The following is a 23982-nucleotide window of genomic DNA, read 5'->3' on the forward strand; positions in this document are numbered from 1 at the left end:
GAATTAATGTTGGGACAAAAAATGTGTTCTTGGAATGGATATCCACAAATACAAACTGGGTCATTTTTACAGACTATCTTAAATAAAAAACGTAGCCCGTTATTAGCTGCGTTCGGTAATGCAAATTTGAGTCGTCGGAGTGCTCTTATATTATAGCATATATCACGTGTACTGTAGAAAAAAAGCATTCCGACGTCTCAGATTTGCATTGCTGAACGCAACTATTGTATTAATCTCACCGCTAGAGATTAAAGTTAATTTACATTGATGGAAACATTAACTACAGATTACAAAGATTAGGTTCGATATTTTTTGACGCTAGAAAACGAGCGTTTCAGTGTCGCATGAAAAGGCACCTATAAGCATAAAGCTGGAAACACAATAGGCACGGGCAATAGAAACAGGAAATAACGAGTTCAATCAGAGCTCTGGGATATAATATCGACCTTATGTTGGATTCATACTGGATCCAACGTGCGTCGTACAATGTTCTGCAATCAAGAAGCAGAATTTTATTTCGTATCAATGATACGAAGCAAAATCCCGTTTTCTGATTAGTTGCAGAGCATCGCACGATGCATGTTGAATCCAGAATGAATTCAGCATTAAGCCTATTCTACAATGACTGTAACGTAAGACCATAACATAAATCGCAACACACAAAACACGCAACACTTGTCGAGACAGCCAATCAGAAAAATTGATCTGATGAAAGCAATGGCCGATTTGTTTGTTTGCGAGGTTATTAACTTTAATAGTAAATTTGGTCACTTGCACTACACTAGATCAGTGCATGAAATTAGCAAAGTTAAATGTAAAAGTATTGAGTCATCTAAAAAGTATCCGCGGTTTTTAGATGATCCAATATATAAATATTTTAAACGATTAATGGCACCTGTACACTGGACGCGGAAACGCTAGCCGCGCGGCAAAATGTGATGCGGTAGCCAATAAGTTACAACTCCTAATATGATCATTGGTTACCGCGTCTCATTTTACCGCGCGGCAAGCGTTTCCGCGTCCGTGTGCAGGAGCCATAATTATCTATTAATGATTGTTATGTCATGTTATTTAACAAAATATATGTGTATCATTTCATTGTAAAAGTTGATTATATTGTATGTGTATCACTGCATTGAGATATTTACGCGGCTGGGTGCGCATATTCGGTTATTTTTAAGGATTAATATCTCATTAACTATTGGGGAAACTTACAAAATGGTAGAGGACTTTTCGATTCAGTTTAGTCCGTTCTACCTGCCCATGAAATATTTGGCGATTATTTCCGGACATCCTGTATATATAATCCTATCACATTATCTGATTTAAGAAATAATGAAAGAATGTTTATATGAATTGGTTTATACCAATAGAATTTAATCCTAATACGCTGCTATATGTTTGAATAAGACAGGTATTATAGAAAATTATCATATTCTATCGTTAACGATACAATGTGTTACATAGGTCATTGCATTGTCTGAAATAATAAGAAATAAACGAAAGAATATTTATATGAATCTATATAATTTAATATGAAAACGTCTCCTATATGTTTGAATAAGACAAATATTATAGAAAAATTATCGTACTCAATCGTTGGCAATATAATGTGTCATTTAGATCACTGCATTATCTAATTTAATAAGAAATAAACGAAAAGATGTTTTATATGAACTTATACAATTTAATCCAAAAATGTCCCTATATGTTTGAATAAGACAGATGTTATAGAAAAATTATTGTATCTTATCGTTGGCAATATAATATGATCATTCTTCAAATCATTAAACAATTATTTTGCAGATTTCAGTACACATAATAAAGCTGTACAGTTAATATATCGTTTTATATCTTACCTGCTATATTAAATAAATTTTTTGTGTTTATCTATCGTTTTCGTCATAGCTTAGATACCGTTTTGAATCTATTTCTATGTGGTCATGTTGTATTAAAATTAATAATATGCTATTATGTTTTTGAATCATAAATTTCAGATAACTCGTTTAACGTGACATATTTTCTTTATTTCTGTATCATTTTTATTATACAATTTAAATGTTGGTTTTAATCAATTATTTTTAGTCGTGTGTTTTATCAAAATTAATAATATTTTATCATATTTTTAATCGTAAATTTCAGATTCTAAAATTTACAAAACAAAAACATGAAAGAATATTATTAATTTTGATAAAACATGGTTAGATAGAAATTGATTGAAAACGATATCTGAGCTGACGAAAATGATATAGAAGTATAGAAACTCTATCAAATATTTTAGATAAAAGTAATCTGAAATTTACAATTCAAAAACACGATAGGATGTTATTAATTATTAATTTTCATAAAACGTGACCAGATAGAAATGTTTAAAAACGATAATTAAGCTATATGATGAAAATGATAGAGAAATATAGAAAATTTATATCAGGCAAGTAATCTAAAATTTGAGATTAAAAACGATACTTAAGGTATATGATAAACGTGATACAATGTTTATAAGAATCTATGTAACTTAATCCAGAAATGTCTCTATAATCACATTGTCTCTACTATCACATGCTAAAGTATCCAGACAAGTGCGATTATAGCTCAGCGTTAGAATGCTAGACTACAAGGTGCGTCCCAAAATTTTCCGAACTTTTTCAATAGGGATAGGTCGGGTGGCGCCATCCGTGTGTTCGATTGCGCGTTTGAAAGGTACATCCCTAGACTGACTTCCAGTAAAAATTTCATGACATTTGGTTCAGTGGAAACGAAGTTATGGCGTCTCAAGTGTCAGTATGTTGTATACATCGGTACGAGAATGAACTTCGAACAAAGAGCCAATATTAAGTTTTGTTTTAAACTTGGTAAAACATTTACCGAAATCCATAATTTGATGAAACAAGTTTATGGTGATAATTGTGTAGCCCGTGCCAGTGTTTATGAGTGGTATACGCGATTCAAGAACGGTCGTGAGGACATAAATGACGACGCACATACAGGTCGCCCAAAATCGACAATTAACGAAAATTCCATCGAAGTTGTGCGTAATTTCATCAAGCATGAGCCAAAATCTTCAGTGAGATACATGGAAATGGAATTGAACATCCCCAAATCAACGATTTATCGCATTTTGACCGAACATTTGGGCCTACAAAAAGTCTGTGCACGATTTGTTCCACACAAGTTGACTGACGACCAAAAAATGCATCGAATTCAACATTCAAAGGACATTATTAAGGAAGCAAAAAAGGACCAAAACTTCCTTTATAGCATTGTTACTGGTGACGAGACGTGGTGTTTTCAATACGATCCAGAAACCAAGCGTCAAAGCGCGGAATGGAAGGCGCGAAACGACCCAAAACCCAAAAAATCGCGTTTAGAGAAGTCAAAAGTGAAGACAATGCTCATTTGTTTTTATGATTCCAAGGGTATTGTGCACAAAGAATTCGTTCCAGCAGGCCAAACAGTTAATGCTGTATTCTATGTAAGCGTTTTGAAGCGTTTGGTGCACCGCATTCGTCGTATTCGGCCAGAATATCGCGAAGGAGGAAGTTGGCGCTTGTTACACGATAATGCGCCATCTCACCGTTCGACACTTGTCACTGATTTTTTGACTAAAAATCACATTTTAACAATCAACCATTCCCCGTATTCGCCTGATATGGCACCTTGTGACTTCTACCTATTCGGCAAAATGCATTTGTCCATGAAAGGAAAGCGGTATGTGGACGTAGAAGACATCCAAAGGGCTTGTACCACTATTCTGAAGGACGTGCCTTTGAACGACATAAAACACTCATTTGAAATGCTTTTAGATCGTGCCAAACGTTGTATTGAGTCCGACGGGGACTACTTTGAATAAACAATTTGAATTTGAAAAAAAAAGTAAACCGTTGTTGTTTTATTTCAAAAGTTCGGAAAATTTTGGGACGCACCTTGTATTATCCCATAGGTCTTCGAATCCCGTCGATTCCAATATGCGTTTTCAAAAATTGTAAATTTCCGATGCATAATTGTAATTAATAAATTGCAATTGTGAAAATATAATTGAATTTTACAAAAGAATAATAGAAAATAATAACTGTATTTTAATTATTATAAAAAGCTTTTTTTTAAAAATAATATGAAATTTACGATTAAAACAATACAATACTATTAATTATGATAAAACATGACCAGATAGAAATTGATTAAAAACGATAGCTAAGCCGTGCGACAAAAACGATAGAGAAATATAGAAAATCTATCAAATACATCAGGTAAATAACCTGAAATTGTGAACCAAAAACACGATAGAATATTATTGATTTTGATAAAATATGACTAGATGGAAATTGATTAAATACGATATATAAGCTATATGACAAAAAGGATAGAGAAATATAAAAAATCTATCAGATATTTCCTTGAAATTTACAAACCAAAAACATGATTTAATCAGATAGAGTTTTTTTCCTATCTGATTCTATTAGACTTTTTAAGCAGGGTAATATCACTAGGCGAGAGAGATGACGTCACGGGGATGTGCGGAGAAATTACGTAGTGCAGAATGTGCGGAAAATTACGTTCACATCGTGGTGATGACGTTACACGGGATTAGTGACTGCCGGGCGCGGTTCGCCACCGCCGCCGTTGCCTCCGACCTTCGCCGCCACCTCCGGACGCGATCCGCCGCCGATCCTCACCACCACCGCCATTAGACGTGGTCCTCACCACACGCTATACTTACCGTGTATACTTACATTAATACTTACCATTTTTCCTCTTATGTGCCGTCATCTTATTCTTCCAGCATGCGGAATATTTTATTTATTTATTATGTTATACTATATTATATTATATTATATTTTATTTTATTTTAATGATTCGAAGAGTGCGAACGCACTGTGCAATAAGCGCGATTTGTCGCACTCGATGTCGCGCGTAATGCGATACTGCAGAGATAAAATGGAAAGAAGGATGGAAAGAAGGAAAGAATAATTGCGGACACTGAGATATTTTTATTTTTATTTAATGTAATGCATTATATACAATGTTATCTACAGCGTACACTATCGATTCGCATTCAATATATAAATTCTTATCATAAACCTTACGCAAAATATTTATAGCATCATATTTGTTATTTATATAGTTTTGATGTAAATAAGTCACGAATTATTTAAACTTTTCACTCACACCATTCACGTATTAGCATAGTTCACAATATACGTGTTTTACATATTGTTCAAGTTCGAGTTTGAAGAGTACGGTCGATGGTTTCATATATAAACACTTATCACATAATGATAATTTCACATTACCCATATCGTGTACTTGACAAGTTCGATTTGAAGCTCCTGAATCACTAACGATAATGGAGTAGTTGACTGCACCAATCGCTCGATATCCATCTGTTTTTTGACGAATAACATTCACATAATATGAGGCAGGACGATGCGATTGCTTCAGATGTCGCGAATGGCCATTTTCACGTAGAAAATAGGTCTCACGGCGATCCCAATCTCTAGAAATTTGTACGCTATCGATGTCAATGCGAATATTCTTCACAAAATTGTACGAGAAGATGCGCTGTAATGAAGAAGAACAAACAAATAAGTAATATATAGAAAAAAATTTTCCAAACAAATAATTGAAATATTTGCTTGACTCATGTTGAACGTATGAATCCATAACGCTGAAGATCACTGCAAAACGAATCTGATCGACTGATGCAGTATCGTCTCGTAAAAATCTCTGATACTATACAATCGCTACCTTTTTCAATATAACCTTTATGCCCATCACACACAACATCGAGTAAGAAGTATTAGTGCCAGGTAGCACATTGCGGAAACCGAGTTCCCGATTGCTAATTAAATGCGGGAGCGATTACAGTCAGCCATTTTACACAGACTGATTTTCCGCAAAAATCCTCGCGGATATTTATATGACCATTTCCGGTCAATAATATCAAAAATGCAAACATTAGATTTTATAACAAAAGATTTTTAGATATATCCGGTGATGACATTAATATAATCTAACATCGCAAATTGTAGTGTCAGCAAATTTGGAATGCGACTTTGTTAGCGTAATATAAGAAATTATTATTTTAAAGATATTTTTCGCAATGACAATGATTAATATGATACAAATGCGACGTTGCCAAATAATATATAATGTGATATAATTGAGATGCGATGTTGCCAAATAGTACAACATTTGCTAATATACAGCTGCTTTATTAACGTAATTTAAGATTTTTTTCAAGAATGACAATCATTAATGTAAAATTCAAGATTTTATATTTTAGTCAATACCGATATGAGGCTTGTTGGGTCAGCATTCCATATGTAATCTTATAAACTCAACTGAACTTAAATGAAATCCGTTTTTATCAATGTTTTTATTCTGTGTTAACGATTATACATATTTTATGTTTATTATTATAAAGAGCTAAGATTTTAATTTTTCTGATTTTGTTAATTAAAACATTTAAACAGAATATTACAAATTATTATATTTAAGATAAAAGTAATAAAAATTTGATTAACATATACATGATCCTTTCATGTTTTTAATAATATATAATCTCATTAAACAATTATCTTCAACTTAAAAAATCGAAAATACATCACATGCCCACTTGCATCCATGTAATTAATGTAATCTTTTTCTTGTTTACGAGATATATTAAGGATTTATAAGTACTCAATTATTAAGCCAGATGAACATGCAACGTTTTAAAGCATTTACTATTAATCCATCTTTTTGTGTGAAGATTTATAATAATTTAAAGAAAAAATGTCACATATTAGTTCCGCTCTATCCTACATCGAGACTTCGTACTAGATGATAGCAATATTTCTTCAACCGAATCGCAATTTACGCTACACATAATGCTCCACATTAATACATATCAATTTACTTATATATAAATATACTTACAATTTTCCCAGCAATTGACGCTCATCTACAATGTTAACGGCAATGGAAAAAGATTTTGGCATATGATGAACAACATTTGTTATTATTTTATGTATGTTTACATTCAGTTATTTTATCAGATCTATCAGGCAATAGCGATAAATGTATTTGTTGCACACAACATCTAACAAATCATTAATACACTCCATTATTGTAAGACTCACTAACAGCTATCTGACTGACCTATTGACTTGGGAAATAACTGACAGCGTGGGGGCTGTGCGAAATTTTATAATAAAATTCGTTGGAACATGATACCAAGGAAAAGAACAATGCCTTGGTCAAAAGTTTATATCTCAGCCGAAAAATATCACGCGATCAAATGATATCATAAATAAATTTCAACATTTTTATCAATTATAATCAGATCAATGCGTTATCAGCAGCCGAAAATACAACGCCCCGGTCAAACGTTTATTTCTCAACCGAAAAGTATATCATTCGTTCGAACGATTCCACGAATAAACTTCAGCATTTATCAGTTGCAATTAGATCATCAGTTATAATTAGATCATTACAATAAATATCAGCGACAAAATATACAATGCCTCGAGTAAAATCGTATACCTCAACCAAAAAATATACGAGAAGATGTCGCGCTCGAAAGACTTCACCTCAGCATTTTTATCACTTGCAGCGCTTCGCGTACCATTGAAGCGCAATTAAACGTATATATCTATTGAATAATCAGATCAATATTTGACAGATATCAGACTAATATTTAACAGCTACAAACAGCTATCGGACTGATATTTAACAGCTATCAGACTGATATTTAATAGCTACCTTTATAAAAAATTTTCACCGTTTTTAGCCCGTTTTTAGTGGCGAACGGTTACTTGAATAAAAACGTGTATTTTCAATGAGTATGACTTCGTTTTTAGGTCGCAAACAAGAATTTTTCCGTAAAAATGAATGATTAAAACGGATTACAGGACATGAGTATATCTGAGTGGTAAAACCATATACATTACGAGTATTTTTGAGTGGTAAATACGTACTGCGTAAATTTGAGATGAAAAAACGTATACGAGTACAAAATACTCATTTAGCACTCATCACTTACATTGCACATTTTCATCAGTCGATATTACATAATTCGTAGTAAGACATAACCAATAGCACGAGAAAATCAGTTCCTGTCGAGATTCGAATCAAAGGCCTGGTCTCCAAGTTTGCTCTACGAAGCTGCCACTTTTCCATTGAGCACACAACTTTTATGTCGATATTCGCTCTGTTGTGCTTACTTATATACATCTTACAAATTATAATTAATACACAGTAATTATATTTAATACATTGCATACAAATATATGTAATGTTATGCAGATATATAAGTGTTTATATAAGTATATAAACACATACATACACACACACACACATACACACACACACACACACACACACACACACACACACACACACACACACACACATGCACAAACGGTACATATGTACATGTATATATACATATATATGTATATATACAAATGTATATATACATATATATTGGAGTTCTCTTTACTGTCGCGTATCATATCAACCTTATGCCGTTTTCTCACTCGAATCTTTCCGCGCGGTGCATTCCCGCACATTTTTGGTCCTTCGAGCCGGATACTCGCCGGCATCCGCAGTGTCGAGTGCATCGCATCCAGTGCGCGCATTATCAAGAAAATCAGAGAGAGAAGAATTCGCAAGTGAAATCATGAGTGACGAAATAGCCGCCTTGCTGAGCTCCCAGAGTAACATCCATGGTCGCATGGCCAGGTCAATAACCAATTTGAAGAAATTGGGGACGGCCAACATCACCCTCCACAATGTCGAAACCCGCTTGGCGCTTCTCGACCAGATGTGGACGAAATTCGAAAAGCAACACGATCTTATTCGAGCATATTACAAGAAAGCCTTCGATCAGAGTGAGTACAATACGTCTCAATTTGCCGATTCCGCCGAAAACACGTACGTGCTGCAGCGCAGCCTGCTGAACGATTACCGGACAAAGCTCAAAGCTGAGAAATCTAGTACAGCTCCTCCAAGTGAATCGGGAACCGATTGTTCTACCAAGTCGGCGCTGCCGCGCTTAAAAATCCGATCGTTTTCGGGCGCATTTGAAGACTGGCCATCGTTTCGGGATATATTCTTGTCTATCGTTGGCAACAATCCGTCTCTCTCAAACGTAGAGAGATTTCACCATTTAAAGCATTGCTTGGAAGGATCCGCGGAGGCGTTGATACGCCCGCTGGCCGTAACCGGAGACAACTATTCGCGCGCGTGGGCGCTGCTCTGCAAGCATTATGAGAATAAACGGGAGTTGTCGCGCCAATTTTTGCACGTTCACCTCAGTGCAGAAAATGAAAAGCGATACCGCCGAGGAACTTAGCCGCATCTACAACGCCGCGATCAGTGTCGTGAACGGCCAAGAAAGTATTGGGAGACCAATTGACTCACATGGATTCGACCTTTTGAATCACCTAGTCATCGAGCTTTTCGATCCGAAAACGCGTCTCGAGTGGGAATCGCACATGAGCGATTCCACGGACTTGCCAAACCACGACACGTTGCTGGACTTCATTACAAGGAGAACGCTGACTCTCAAAGCCGCCAAACCAAAATCGCTCAAGGTCTCCGACAACCCGTCACGATCTGCCAAGTCGCATCACGTCAAGAAATACACCGAATCTTCACAATGAGTCCTATGCAAGGGTAAGCACTACGTGATGGTGTGTGAAGAATTCAAGAAGAAATCCGCTGTCGACCGCAAGGCCGTCGCCGAAACTCACAGGCTGTGCTTCAACTGCCTCGGCTCTCATACATTCGCGAAGTGCCAGTAGACGAGGACGTGTTCCACGTGCAAGTCTCGTCACCACTCAATGTTACACGACGCGTACGTTTCACCGAAACCTCAAGAGGTCAGCTCACTGTCGGCAGTGCGCCGCGACAACGACCACAAGGCTATTTTGCTCGCAACTGCGCGAGTTTCCATCGCTGATCACGGCAATCGGCATACCGCACGCGTGCTCATCGCCCAAGGTTCGGAAATTTCTTTGATTTCCGAGGCTCTGGTCCAGCGCCTACGCCTGCCACGCTCTCCATCCGCAATCGAAGTCATCGGCATCAGCGGCAAAAGCTCCGGGCCCAGTAGGGGAAAGGTGACGCTCAAGGTGACCTCGTTAACCACAGGGACCGACTTCACCGTCGGAGCCTTTATTCTGCCACGTCTTTCGCTTTACCAAGGCTCTCACGCAAGGATCAGAATGGAGTGGCCACACTTAAAGGGGCTCCAATTGGCTGATCCGGACTACGCAGCAAACGACTCTATTGAGCTACTTTTTGGAGCGGAAGTATGCTCAATCATTCTCCAGGATGGTCTTCGCAAAGGAAGCACCTATCGCTCAAAAGACACTGCTCGGCTGGATCCTATCTGGAGGTTGCGACCAAGTAACCAACTCAGCACAGCGCCACTCGCTTTAGTGCACCGCAGATCATGAGCTAGCCGAACTTGTGCACCGCTTCTGGGAGCAGGAACGAGAGGTGCCCGCTCCCGTCGCACTCACGCCAAAAGAGCAGCAATGAAGACATTTTCGCGCTGCAGCACCAACGCACTGCCGAAGGACGATACATAGTGCGACTACCTTTTGCATCTCCGCCGACGACGCTGGTTGAGACGCGAAGATCTGCTGAACGACTCTTAATCGCCATGGAGCGACGCTATGAGAGAGACGCACGATTCGGCGATCTCTACCGTGCCTTCCTGAAGGAATACGAGGACCAAGGTCACATGGAATTGACGCAAGAACCTCCGAATTCTAGCGAAGAACGGTGCTACCTTCCACATCACGGCGTCCTTCGAGAATCCAACGCCACTATGAAGCTCAGGGTCGTCTTCAACGGATCGCAGCTTACAAGCTCCGGTGAGTCACTCAATACTCATCTGCTAGTTGGGGTTAACTTGCTGCCACCCCTCGCGAACGTACTTCTGCGGTGGCGATGGCATCGGTACGCGCTAGTGGTTGACATCGAAAAGATGTATCGGCAGATTCTTGTTCATCCCGACGATCAAAGGCATCAATGCATCCTTTGGCGACACAGCGTTGATGAGCCTATACGCGAATTCACGTTGAAAACCGTCACTTACGGCCTCACTTGCGCGCCATTTCTCGCCATTCGCACTCTGCGTCAACTCGCCGATGACGACGGATCGCGTTTCCCTCGAGGCGCAGATGCGTTACACGACTGCTACGTCGACGATGTCATAACCGGAGCGCATAACAAAGACGATGCTATCGCTCTCCAAGTCGAGCTACGTAACCTCTGCATGGCGGGCGGGTTCTCTCTCCGAAAGTGGGCCGCCAACTGCCAGGAGCTTCTTCGCGACATTCCGCCCGAGTACTGCCTCACCAGAGACTCGCGGTCGTGGGAACAAGAGAACCACTCAACTCTGAGATTGCGCTGGTATCCAACCAGGGACGAATTCGCCTTCTCTGTTCCTCCTCGCACCATCGCCGCGTTTACCAAGAGAAGTCTGCTGTCGGAGACCGCTCGACTCTTCGACCCGCTCGGATGGCTGGCTCCAGTAATCATTCAAGCAAAAATTCTAATCCAGTCGGCCTGGCTGCAACAGCTAGATTGGGACACACCATTGCCGTCAACCATCACTGGAAAGTGGAAGCGGCTCTGGGAAGAACTTCCACTGCTTGAGACGCTCAGAGTCGGCCGCTGGCTTGGCACCGGCGACACGAGCTCTCAGCTTGAATTACACGGCTTCGCAGACGCGTCCGAAAGAGGTTACGCCGCTGTGATGTACCTCCGCATCACCGCAAACAACCAAACAAAGACTCGATTATTAACAGCCAAAAGCAAGGTCGCGCCGATCAAACTTGTTTCTCTCCCGCGACTCGAACTCTGCGCCGCCGCCTTACTTTCAAGTGTACTCGTGCACACGCGCTCTGTGCTAAACTTAGCTGCAACGCCAGTGATCTTGTGGTCAGACTCCAAGGTCACGCTCCACTGGATTCGAGGTCACGCCTCTCGCTGGAAAACTTACGTGGCCAACAGAGTATCACGAATCCAGCAGCAACTTCCGGAGGCTCAATGGCGTCACGTCCCGGGCAAGGACAACCCTGCCGACTGTGCCTCCCGGGGACTGACACCACGCGAGCTCCTCAGCCATCCCTTGTGGTGGACGGGTCCCGCATGGTTATGCGGGAATCCGACGCAATGGCCAAGCATCGATCTGGAGCCCATCAAGGACGTACCGGAGCAACGGGCCACCACACTCGCGGCAGTCATCAGGAGCAACCACGAGCCGGAAGAACTCCTCAGGTTCTCGTCACTACACCAATTGCTGAGAGTGACTTCCTGGTGCCTGCGTTGGCGTCACCGCAGTCGCTCAGTCGGATCTGTGGACAATGAGCTCCACGGGTCAGCGCTTCTCCCAGCCGAACTCGACGCAGCACTCCTTCAATGGATTCGCGTAGTGCAGTCACGGCATTATCAGGAGGAGAGGACACCTATCGAAAACAAACGCGATCTTGCGAGATCCAGCCATCTGCGAACCCTCAGCCTGTACATGGACGAACACGGAGTTCTGCGAGTCGGAGGACGCCTCAAGCACGCAGCGCTGTCTTTCGACGAGCGACATCCTATCATTGTGCCTCCAAGGTCATGGCTCACTCGCCTGCTGGTGGAAGCCTACCATCGCCGTACTCTCCACGGAGGAGTTCAGATGACCCTGGGATTGCTTCGCCTCCGGTTCTGGATTTCACAAGGCCGAGCGGTGGTCAAGCGATGGCTGCATCAGTGCGTGACATGCATTCGGTGGAGGGCTGCCACTCTGCAACCGAAAATGGGAAATCTTCCTCCAGGAAGAGTGACTCCCGTACGACCATTTCTTCACGTGGGCATCGACTACGCCGGGCCTATCTTCATCAGGACGAGCAAAGGGCGTGGGCACAGCGCTCACAAAGCGTTCATCGCGGTTTTCATTTGTTTTAGCTCCAAGGCCGTTCATCTCGAGGCTGTTTCAGCTTACACCACCGACGCCTTTCTGGCTGCTCTCCGTCGATTCACATCTCGCCGAGGACTGTGCACGGACATCTACTCCGATTGCGGCACCAATTTTTCGGGCGCCGACCGGCAACTTCGAGAGATGCTCCGAGCCTCCTCGTCAGAAGGACGAAGGATCGCACACGTTGCCACATCAGAGAGGATCCATTGGCATTTTAATCCCCCTTCGGCACCACATTTTGGTGGACTCTGGGAGGCGGCCGTGAAATCTGCCAAGTATCACCTGCGCCGAATCTGCATCGGCGAAACCAGGCTCACCTTCGAGGAAATGAGCACCCTGCTCGCACAAGTGGAGGCATGCCTGAACTCCCGGCCCATGCATGCCCTCTCAGACGACTCCGACGACCTCACGGCTCTGACACCAGGTCACCTGCTCATCGGGGCACCACTGCTGGCCATTCCTGAGCCTTCCTTGTCGGACAAGAAGGAAAATTTGCTTTCTAGGTGGCAACTTATCCAGCGAATGCGAGACCACTTCTGGCAGAGATGGTCACGCGAGTACTTACACACTCTGGCTACCAGATCTAAATGGACCAAGGACGCTTTGCCACTACGCATTGGATCGCTATGCATCATTCGTTCCGAGCTCTCACCGCCAAATAAGTGGCCACTGGCACGGATCACGCAGCTACATCCTGGAGACGACGGCGTAGTGCGAGTGGTCACAGTCAAAACCGCCTCATCCGAATTAACTCGTCCTTTGGTCAAATTAGTTTTATTGCCAGAAGAGGCTAACGCGTTTATCTCGCACGCTAATGCATCAAATGTAAAGGAGAGCTTGAATTGATCGCGTGTACTTTCGTAAATCATTGCTTCAATGTTATTTGTCATATAACTCTCGTTTACAGTTCAAGCTCTTCCACGGAATCATTGTATTGTATCGCTTGTCTTATGTACGCGTTTACTGTTTTTTTTATTGTAATCTCAATGCGCCCGAAGTAACTTCTATACATATATCGTCACGGAGATGACGAGGCGGGCGGGAATGTTTGAGATCGGTAATTCGAAAGAAAAGCAAGAATTCTTTCAGTCGACCGATAGTAATTGTCATTGAACGCACGCATAAAGTGAGCTCGTGATTTCATCTCGAGCATGATCTTAATCCTCGTTAAAAATCAGCGATTTGGCGTTCTTTGTTCTTTTAAAACAATTCGGTATACGCAAACAGGTACCAGTAACGGACACTCGAAAGTTCTAGAATAATTCAATTCGCGCACGCGAGCGCCGCGCTCCGACGAATACGTCACGCGCTGTCATCAATCCCACGTACGGATTTTCTGTCGCGCATGACTGTTACGTTGAACGTCGTTAGAAAAGAATCCAAAGCGCCAATCAATTTTGTACACCTAATGCCACGTAATAATTACGATTGTGGCAAAATTTTATTGGATTTTTCCCAAGAAGAAAGCCCAGGCCGAAAGCAATAAATGCTTCGATCTCGCCGTCCTCCTTCTTAGAGTCAAAAAAGTTCTTAGAGTTCTTAGAGTCGTAGTCTCGCTACTATATCGCTTTGTAAAACCACATATGTATATATACCACATATGTATATGTATATATACATAGTATGATGACATTAGAGTAACTCCAGTATGTATATCGCATTTATTAAAAATTTAATTTATCAAGTATTATTTATTATGTTTAAGATTAAATATATTATTATTATATTATTATTCTGAATTCTAAAAATGTTTACTACTAAAAAAAAAAATTAGAAATAAGAAATATTTAATTTTTATGAAAATTAAATATGGTATAAGAGAAACTTTTAAAAATTTTTGCCGTGTCCTACACACACGCACGCATGCACGCACGCATGCACAAGGATCTCAGAATATACAGCTCATAAAAACATAGTTTATAAATAATAATTGGAAATACAACGTAAAATGATGCAGTAATTTATTAAATGCGTTTACAAAGTTTTAAAAAATATGAATGGTGAATATATAATATTGTATATTAAAAATAATAGATAATAATTCTAATCTTTCATTCATTACGAGAGTTATGATGTGAGGAGGTACGATATGTTTTATGTAATACATTGAATTTGATATATTTCCAAACTGTGTATGTGTTTTGGATAAATCTGACCCGCTAAAAATTATATATTCTAAACTGGGCTGCGTTCAGGAATGATGCCTAGATAACTCTAAGGTGCATTTTTTCTATAATATACGAAGATGTATCACATCAAACTGAACAGAGAATGAAGTTAAGCACCTGTACTTTGCTGCACTTGTACTTCGTTCTTTATTATCCCTCTATATTTTATGTATCACCAAATAACTAAGTATTTTCTATTCCCTATAGCAATGATTTAATGTGAGTTATATGATATACGGTTGCGCTATTTATTATATTGACAAATCGATTCAACTGACATAATAGTATTATTAATATTACAGTAAAAAATTAAAATTACAATACTAATATAACATAAAGACGTGTATAATAGATTGGTTGCCTGCAAATTATTTTAATTCCTTCCTTCTGATTTCTGTTGCGTAAATCTTGACAAAATTGATGATAATTAATAAATGCGATAAATAAATGGTTATTAAAAGAGGGACGTATTAACGTGTTCTCGCTTATCAGCTGAAAAATGGACATTGAAAACGGACAATCCACTCAAAAATACTTCCAACGGAAAAATAAGTATTGAAAATGAACAATCCATTCAAAAATACTCATGATCATATTCGTGTATGTTCATCGTTTATCTGCGGAAAAACGAGTATTGAAAACGGGCAATTTCCTCAAAAATATTCGTTTATACTTGTTATCCTTCCTCACGATATACTGCGCATGCTTGTGAGTGCAAGAAAAGGGCAAAAACGGGTTAAAAACAGACTAAAAACGGTGAAAAATTTTTATAAGGGATATAAATAGCTTTCAAACAGCTATCAAACCGTTATCGGTCTATTTTCAACTCCATCTATATACTTAAATGTCTACTGATCAGGGTAGTGAAAATAAAAACATATTAATGTAAGATAACATACATTTTATTTAAAAATCTTACAATTCTTCCTGGCGTTGTGACCACCAGTTAAATATTTTAAATACATTTTGCAAAACACAATTCTTTGCATGTTTTCCACATCGTATAATATTACAATTATCCAGATTAGTTAAAAATTCCATGTCTTCATAAATTGCATTCAAAGTCTCGATGTACATGCATTCTCGCTCATCGTTCAGAAGCAAATTCCACGTTCGTTTCTCGCGTCCTTTGACGTATACGATAGCATCATCTTCAAATACAGCCGTGATCAGACGTTTCGTCTCATTGTGTAGGATCATCCCGTTCTTCCATTGCAATCCATGGTGATAAGCACTCAACCAGAAAGTGCAAGACCTTGTCAAAAATTTGCATGCCACAGGACTCGTAAAAATATAATGTGTGAGAACGGTCTCCTGTTTCAGCACCGCTACTTCTTTGACAATAAATCTTTTTTCGACGATGATCCTTGCAAATCCACAAACATTAGTATGACCATGATGAGCAATTCTTCAAGAATTTTTGTGCTTCACTCTGGTTTTTCTCTCCCTTTAAAGTTCTAAATATTTGCTGACCTTGCAATTTACATAATTTTGTGCACTACTTTTGGACAACGGACAGTACTCGATTACACGATCGTGTATGATGAGGCAATAGATGGTAGTATTGGCAGGCAAATTCTCCTTGCAATCAAATTTTATGCGTACGTCCACAGTAGTGCTCTTGATGGATTCTTTTTGTCGCGAGCACTCAATGACTGCAAAAGGTTTTCTCGATAAACGAAAGCACATTGAGCAACGTTTCGAAGCAGTTGATTCCATAATATTCTTTACGAAAACGCGCGTATATATCAAACAGGATAGCGTATCTCTTTTGGATAACATTTGTCAAGATTAAGGTTTGCAGATTGTTCCTCTTATCTTTATTTTTGCACTATCGATATACGTTTTGCCATAATATAATACACGTTTAATTGCGCGTCAATGATATGCGAAGAGCAGATACTGCAACAGATAAAAATGTTGAAGTAGAATCTTTTGAGCGCAACGTCTTCTCATACAGTTTTGATTGAGACATATACACTTTACCCGAAGCATTGTACTTTTGTCGCTGATATTGATTATGATGATCTAATTATAATTGATGATCTAATTATAACTAATAAAATATTGAATAAAATATATATTACTAGTAATCTACTTCAATTGATTAATTTAAATTACAAATTAGTCTTAAAATTTTTATTAATCTCAATTTCTGTATACACAAACACATAATTATAACATTTTAGCTTACTAATATATATAAATTTTTCGTCATTTTTATTGTGATAAAAACTCGTAAAATTTCTGTTTAAACATATATGTTACTTATTTATTTAATTTGATTATATACATTTTTTAATATGTTATACACATATTAAGAGACTTATTTCTGTTACAGTAGATGTATCTCTCATGAAAATTCAATGAGTGAAACGTCAATGAGCGAATCAGGTAAAAAGTTATATTGTCAATGAAATGTTTATAGCTATGTATATGTTTATGATATGAGCTCTTTTGTAGGACATATACATTGCACCAGTGTGTAAGCACTATATTCAGCTACACTAGAGTGGTGCACATCATGGTGTATACACTACTATCCGTATTCATATATCCGTATTCATAGTCCTTCCTTGAGAATTTCTTGTTCCTCATTTCATGTTTCATAAATCTTCCTTGACCAAACAAGGAGCCTTATTAATTTCTTTTTCTCAAGGAAGATTACGAATTTCCTTGAGATGTAGCCTTCATAATCAAGCAAATCTTCAAATTTAATTCGTCACATCGGTCTTTTTATTTTCGATAGCTTTTAATTTAAATCTGACGCATCGATAATTATTTTTGATAGCTTTTTTTTGGAAATAAACTTCTCTAAAAGCATTTTCTCCTTCTTAGTATAATAAACACTATGGCGAATTCGATTGGAAGCACTGATGCATATTAAAGACGTTGTACACTGATTTAATTTGAGTATAAAAATAAAATGCAAATATTTCGAATTATAAAATACATATTTTATCTAACCGTACAAATAAAATGTATTGAATATTTCACAATTTAATCGATTTCTATGTTTATTTATAAACATATATTTACGTTATTTTATGTATGTACGATGATTTTAATGTGCATTAGTGCGCAATGAATGCGTCCAATCAAATTCGTCATTAGTTTTATTTTTGTCCATTATTGTTGCAAAATGCTTAATCACGACCTTATTTAATCACCAATGCCTTTATAACCTTTATTATTCGTAGTAATTCACGATATTAGGTATGTATATACTATATACAGAGTCCGGCAAAATGATCTCCCACATTTTTAAATTATTAAAGATTAAAATGTGGGAGATCATTTTGCCGGACCCTGTATTATAATATGTTATCCTCAGTTAGGATTATTAAAATCCCTAAAATATTCCTTCCTTCGGAAAGGCAGACTTGGATCCGTTTATGAAACAAGGAGGTCTTGGAGAATCGAGGAAGGCTATCTTTATCCTTAAAATAAGGAAGGACTATGAATACGAGTACATCTTGCGTTAAAACTTTGTTCCCGCTTGACTTCCATTTTCAAATTTTAAATGTCGCACTGGCTCTACACCATCTTTAAGACAGTGTAGCAAGATTCCACTTCGTGCATAAAATTTGCACTACATCGTAGCCTTGGAAACACGATGGTGCACTGATTGAGTTCGCTTACCACCAGCCATGGAAACACGGTACACTGTCTGAGTGTTGCATTAATGGTGATAGTGCAACCAAGAGAAAACGCTATTAGATTTCATATTTCGTTTTTATTACTCTCCCATCGGCGCGCCCTTCCTTTACGAAGGTATGCGCGGAATATTTGGATACTAGCCGTATCATTGTTTGAAACTATATTTTCACTTGAAATTTTATATTTTTATTAAACACATTGTATTTCTTCATAACTATTATTTTTTTTTTACAATTGTAACACTTCCTTATGATTATAATACACATCAATAAAGAATGTTTTGCCTTATTTCATGTCTACAAGTTTTTCAATAAGCGAACCATTTCCTTATTGTGATTCGTGCTGTCGTAGTGAGAGCAAGTTAATATGAGCCAATTGAAAATATGAACAGATAGCCAGACTCTGTTTTTCGGACTCTACACTATATTAGAGCAGAGTCATAGTGCATAGATCTGTTCGCGTTGCATGAAATCCCCAAATATTTTTGCACTTAAAATGAGATAGATATATATTTGGTCTTGAAAAAAGAGAAAGAGAAGATGTCGAGTGCAGAAAGTGTAAGCACGCAAACAGACCTCATGTGTGCCAAATTCGTCATAAGTAAAAGAATTTTATTTCATAAATTTTATTTTTTTTCTTTTCAAACAATTAAAGTTGTAATACAGGGTCCGACAAAATGATCTCCCACATTTTAATCTTTAATAAACGCCATTGTAAATGCTATTTAGATTTTATTTTTATTAACTGAAAATTTATGCTATGCCATTTGTTTTTATTGAGTTTTGAAAATTACAAAGTCCAAGTGGCGACCATTTTTTTCGATACACATTCGAAGCTGATTTCTAAAAGTTTCCATCACTCGAGCAATAATTTGAGGCGATATTCCTGTAATTTCTTGGCGTATTGCTGCTTTCAATTCGTCAATGGTTCGGGGGTGGTGTTGAAAAACCTTCGCTTTCAGGTAGCCCCAAAGGAAAAAATCGCATGGCAAGATCGGGTGAACGCGCAGGCCACCCAACGTCTCCACGTAACGAGATTACGCGTCCTTTGCGTCGTAATCACAGATTCGTTACTTTTCATAAATGTTTCGATAACGAAGGCACAATACTCGCCCGTCCAATTCATGACGACAACTGAAATGGCAAGGCGCAAGCTACTAACCGACTACGCTAAGCTCCCCCTCTCTTCAGTGGTTCGGGGACAGTGGCGGTGCAAAATGTGGGAGTTCATTTTGCCGGACCCTGTACTAAGATTTCCACAATTTTTTGTTTTTATTGAATTATTTTTGACGAAAAATATTTTTTCCTCTTTCTCTCTTTCTCTGTCTTAAATTATTTAAAATTTTAAATGCTTTTATTTAATATTAATATTTCATTATTTATAATATTAATTTTCTAAGATTCAAACAATTAAAAAATTCGCATAAAAGACTACAAGTTGCACAGGATGATAGTCGTTAATAAAAATTCATCAAATTCACATAAATATACAAACGTTTTGATCTTTACCGGGTCATCTTCAATGACGTACAAATTTCATTTACAAAATCGACAATTCTACCAGTATTTCCATCTTCACATTATTCAACCATTTCAATCAATTATTACCAATGGTATATTGATGAAAAATAAAACGCTTCATTGCAACCGCACACATCCATAACTTTCAGAATTGAATTAATCCGGTCCATAGAATGTTGTTTCAATACTGAAAACTATTCTTAAGTATCCATGAGAGCTAAATATCCAAAAATATTCAATTGCAATGAAGCTCACAAATTCGCTTCATTTTAAAAAGTATTCCTTGCCACAAGAAAGAGATCGTTATGTTTAAAAATTCAGACAACAAACTCTTATAGATACTTAGAATAGTTTTTTCAGTATTGGAATAAATAATGTTTTATGGGTCGGATTAATTCGATTCTGAAAGTTATGGATGTCTGCGATTGCAATGAAGCGCCTTATTTTTCATCAAGCTGTATCATCTATAATAAATTCAATTGATTGAAATGGTTGAATAATGTGAAGATGGAAATACTCTGATAGAATTGTCGATCTTGTAAACGAAATTTGTACGTCACTAAAGATAATCCGTAAGGGTCGAACGTTTGTATATTTATTTGAATTCGATGAATTTTTATTATTAACGACTATCATCCTATGTGACTTGTAATCTTTTATGCGAATTTATAATTTTCTAGTAACATGCAAAAAGTAAATCTGTAAATTGAAATATACTTTTATATATTATATAACTATAAATATAGTTTTTCATCTATTACACTGTTCCCATTTCCATTTTTTTTTTCCCATGTACCTGTACAAGAAAAGAACTAGTCTCATGAATGGTTTTGGTTCTTTTTATTGCAATATATTATAGACGTCATTGTATTTACGTTTGATAAATACATCAAGTAAAAGGGTTTTATTTGACAAGTTTTTTTTTTCCTTTTCAAAACGTTTTTTAAGCGCGTTATAATGTAACGTACAATATATGGTCGTATAATATATATAACGGAATGTCCGTCCTTATCGCCAACCACGAATTTTATTATTTTTAATAGATATTCTTTTCGCGCTCTCATTCTCTCTTTTATCTAGAGATTAAATATATATTGTACAAAATGAAGATCTGTAAATTGTCAATAGAACTATAGTGTATGCGCACGTACGCTAGATCGTGATAGTTTGCGCATCCCGTTTTCTTTGTTTCGCAATTTCATATATCAAAAACTATATCATAGCTTTTTTCTATATATATCTACTATATGATACACTGTTCGAAACTGGAAGAAACGAGAAGTCAAAGTGAAAAATCAATTCGACGTTAATAAAACCTTTTAAAATGGCTATCGAATCATCCAGCTAGAGTAAACTGGAATAAGATGGTCATCTTTAAAATGCAAAAAACATACTTTAAATTATTACTTTTTATTATTATTTATTATTACTTATTCCGTATAGCGGAAAAGATATAACACTATTAAAGATAATAAAAATTAAAATATGTTTTTTGCATTTTGAAGATAATCATCTTACCTTATTATCTAAGTTTACGTTATTCTCTTACAAATACCTTTGCGATATGCGAAGCAGATTTTTATCTTGTGATAAAAACGCAAAAATAATGCGGATTATTATGACTTGTTATTTTTCTGTATACATTTAAATTCTCCAGACAACAAATTTCTCGAAATCATTGCACTAATTATACTTTCTAATACGTCACTAAATTTAGAATTCAATTCAAGATTCCTTTAGCGAGAATGTAATGGAAAAGCATTATTTATTTTCTTTCCTTTTTTTTTCAATTAAAAACACATACATTTAACTAGCGTTGGCTCGTAAAAACATTAATTATTCTTTGATTTATATCATTTAAGCCTATTTTTGATCTTTTCTTTTAATTAACTTACAAATTGAATGTGTGTTAAATTCGTTAAATTTTTCTAATGGAAAAAGTCTCATACAGTACTTTTATAAATTTCTATATTTTAAGTTTGTGAAGATTAAAAGAAAAATATCTCTCTTTTTTTTAACTTTCTTCAGATTTTATACGTTCTGTTTTGAAAATTATAAAATGAAAAATCTTAGAATATTTCAGAATTTATATATATAAAAAATTATATAAAAGATAGATAAATTATCTTAAAATTTCTGAAAAGTGTCACAATTTGTATAAAAATTCTGAAAAAAATTTGTTAAATAAGTTAAAAAAATATATAAGAGTTGTGAAAAATTCTGAAATTTATATAGAAATTTTGAAATGAAATATATGAAAACGAATTATATGAAAACTTCTAAGAAAAATGTTCCAATTTGCATAAAAAATTTAAGAAAGTTTCTAAAAGTTATAAAAATTATACAGAAATTCTGAAAAATTGTGTAAAGAAATCTAAGAAAAATTTTTATCTTATATTTGAATTAAATGAGAAATTAAATTTAGTTTATTTATAATTTTTATAGAGAGAGAGAAGAGAGAGAGAGAGAGAGAGAATTCAATCATTCATTTAGAGTTTAACTGTTTTGTACTGTTTTTTTTTGTAAAACTGTTAAGTACTTATAATAAAGATGCGATGATTTCGAGGTGTATTTTGTTATACGATATAATCCGTGCAAAATTCGCACGTGATCTTGACTGTAGATATCTTGGGGTATTTCTGAATTTTATTCTGCAAATCAGAAGTAGCAAATATATTTTAGACATTATTTTAATTGCGCTTGCGAAAACGGGCTTTCATTCCTTCAGAAGTGCATTCTGTTTCCGCACGATGCATATAACGTCACTTCATTCTTGTTGTTCAACGAATATTAAAGAAGGAAAATGGTACATCACGCACATGTGCGAAACGGAATGCATCCCTGATCTCTGTCATACACTTTTACACAAACTATATTTCAATAACGTACGCTCAGAAAACATGGCAAAGTTATGATACCTCATCAGAACTTATACGAAACAATAAACATGATCTTCGTTTTAAAAATTGTCTGTGAAAATACCATATTTCCTTTTGCGTTTACATCTTTTTTTTGTTTTGTAATATTATACATTGTTTCCTTATCTGTAGACAATATTAGATAAGTTCGTAATTATCTTTCGGTGTATGTAATTTTTGTATGTGTATGTATGTGTATCTGTAGACGTAAAGATACTTTATATAATACGTTATAGTTGATTTTATTATTAATTAATATATAAATAATGGAAGACATGGCAGCACCTAAAAGTGCTGGTCGAAAGATCCTTTTACCTAACACGTTTATAGAGATTTCTTTTTTATTTTTTTTTTATATTTTAATTTGAGAGTTAACGTTTACCTTCATTTCACGCGACTTCTCCATGAATATCCTCTTATCGTATGGACATTTTTTGATAGAATGCATCGTGTATCTATAAATATTTGTCTATCGAAATTATTGAAAATTCAGATTAGTATAATCGATCAAACAAACATCGAACATCTTGTGCATCTAAAGATAAGTAAGAATTATATATTTGATATGAAATAAATTGATAGGAAGAATTAATTAATATATCAGATTATCACATCGTATAGACTAAACTTGTCTCAAATGTTTCTGTAAGTGATAGAGAAGCTCTTTCAAAAAATGTCCATCTTTCGATACGTTATATCACGAATTCGCGTATCAACAATTTTCCGCCGCGAGCTGCAATCGCGTCAATGAA

At 36.7% G+C, this 23982-nt stretch overlaps 1 protein-coding gene and 1 long non-coding RNA gene across 2 annotated transcripts; both read left to right on the forward strand.

The window, feature by feature from the left end:
• The first annotated feature begins 10654 nt into the window (after positions 1–10654).
• On the forward strand, positions 10655–13810 carry LOC147910923 (uncharacterized). Its single transcript, XM_087411580.1, has one exon. The coding sequence runs from the start codon at positions 10655–10657 to the stop codon at positions 13808–13810; it is 3156 nt and encodes a 1051-aa protein (XP_087267706.1).
• A 5779-nt stretch (positions 13811–19589) lies between these two features.
• LOC147910924 (uncharacterized) lies at positions 19590–21250 on the forward strand. Its single transcript, XR_015544063.1, has 2 exons — positions 19590–19679; positions 19754–21250. It is a non-coding gene; the product is annotated as an uncharacterized LOC147910924 (long non-coding RNA).
• The last annotated feature ends 2732 nt before the right edge of the window (positions 21251–23982 follow it).

This window comes from Acromyrmex echinatior, chromosome 1 (genome assembly GCF_024713525.1).
Source record: "Acromyrmex echinatior isolate Ae372 chromosome 1, ASM2471352v2, whole genome shotgun sequence".
Lineage (NCBI taxonomy): Eukaryota > Metazoa > Arthropoda > Insecta > Hymenoptera > Formicidae > Acromyrmex > Acromyrmex echinatior.

What these genes read in the sequence shown, in the direction of transcription:
- LOC147910923 (XM_087411580.1), top strand. Translation starts at nt 10,655, where the DNA reads ATGGAGCGACGCTATGAGAGAGACGCACGATTCGGCGATCTCTACCGT.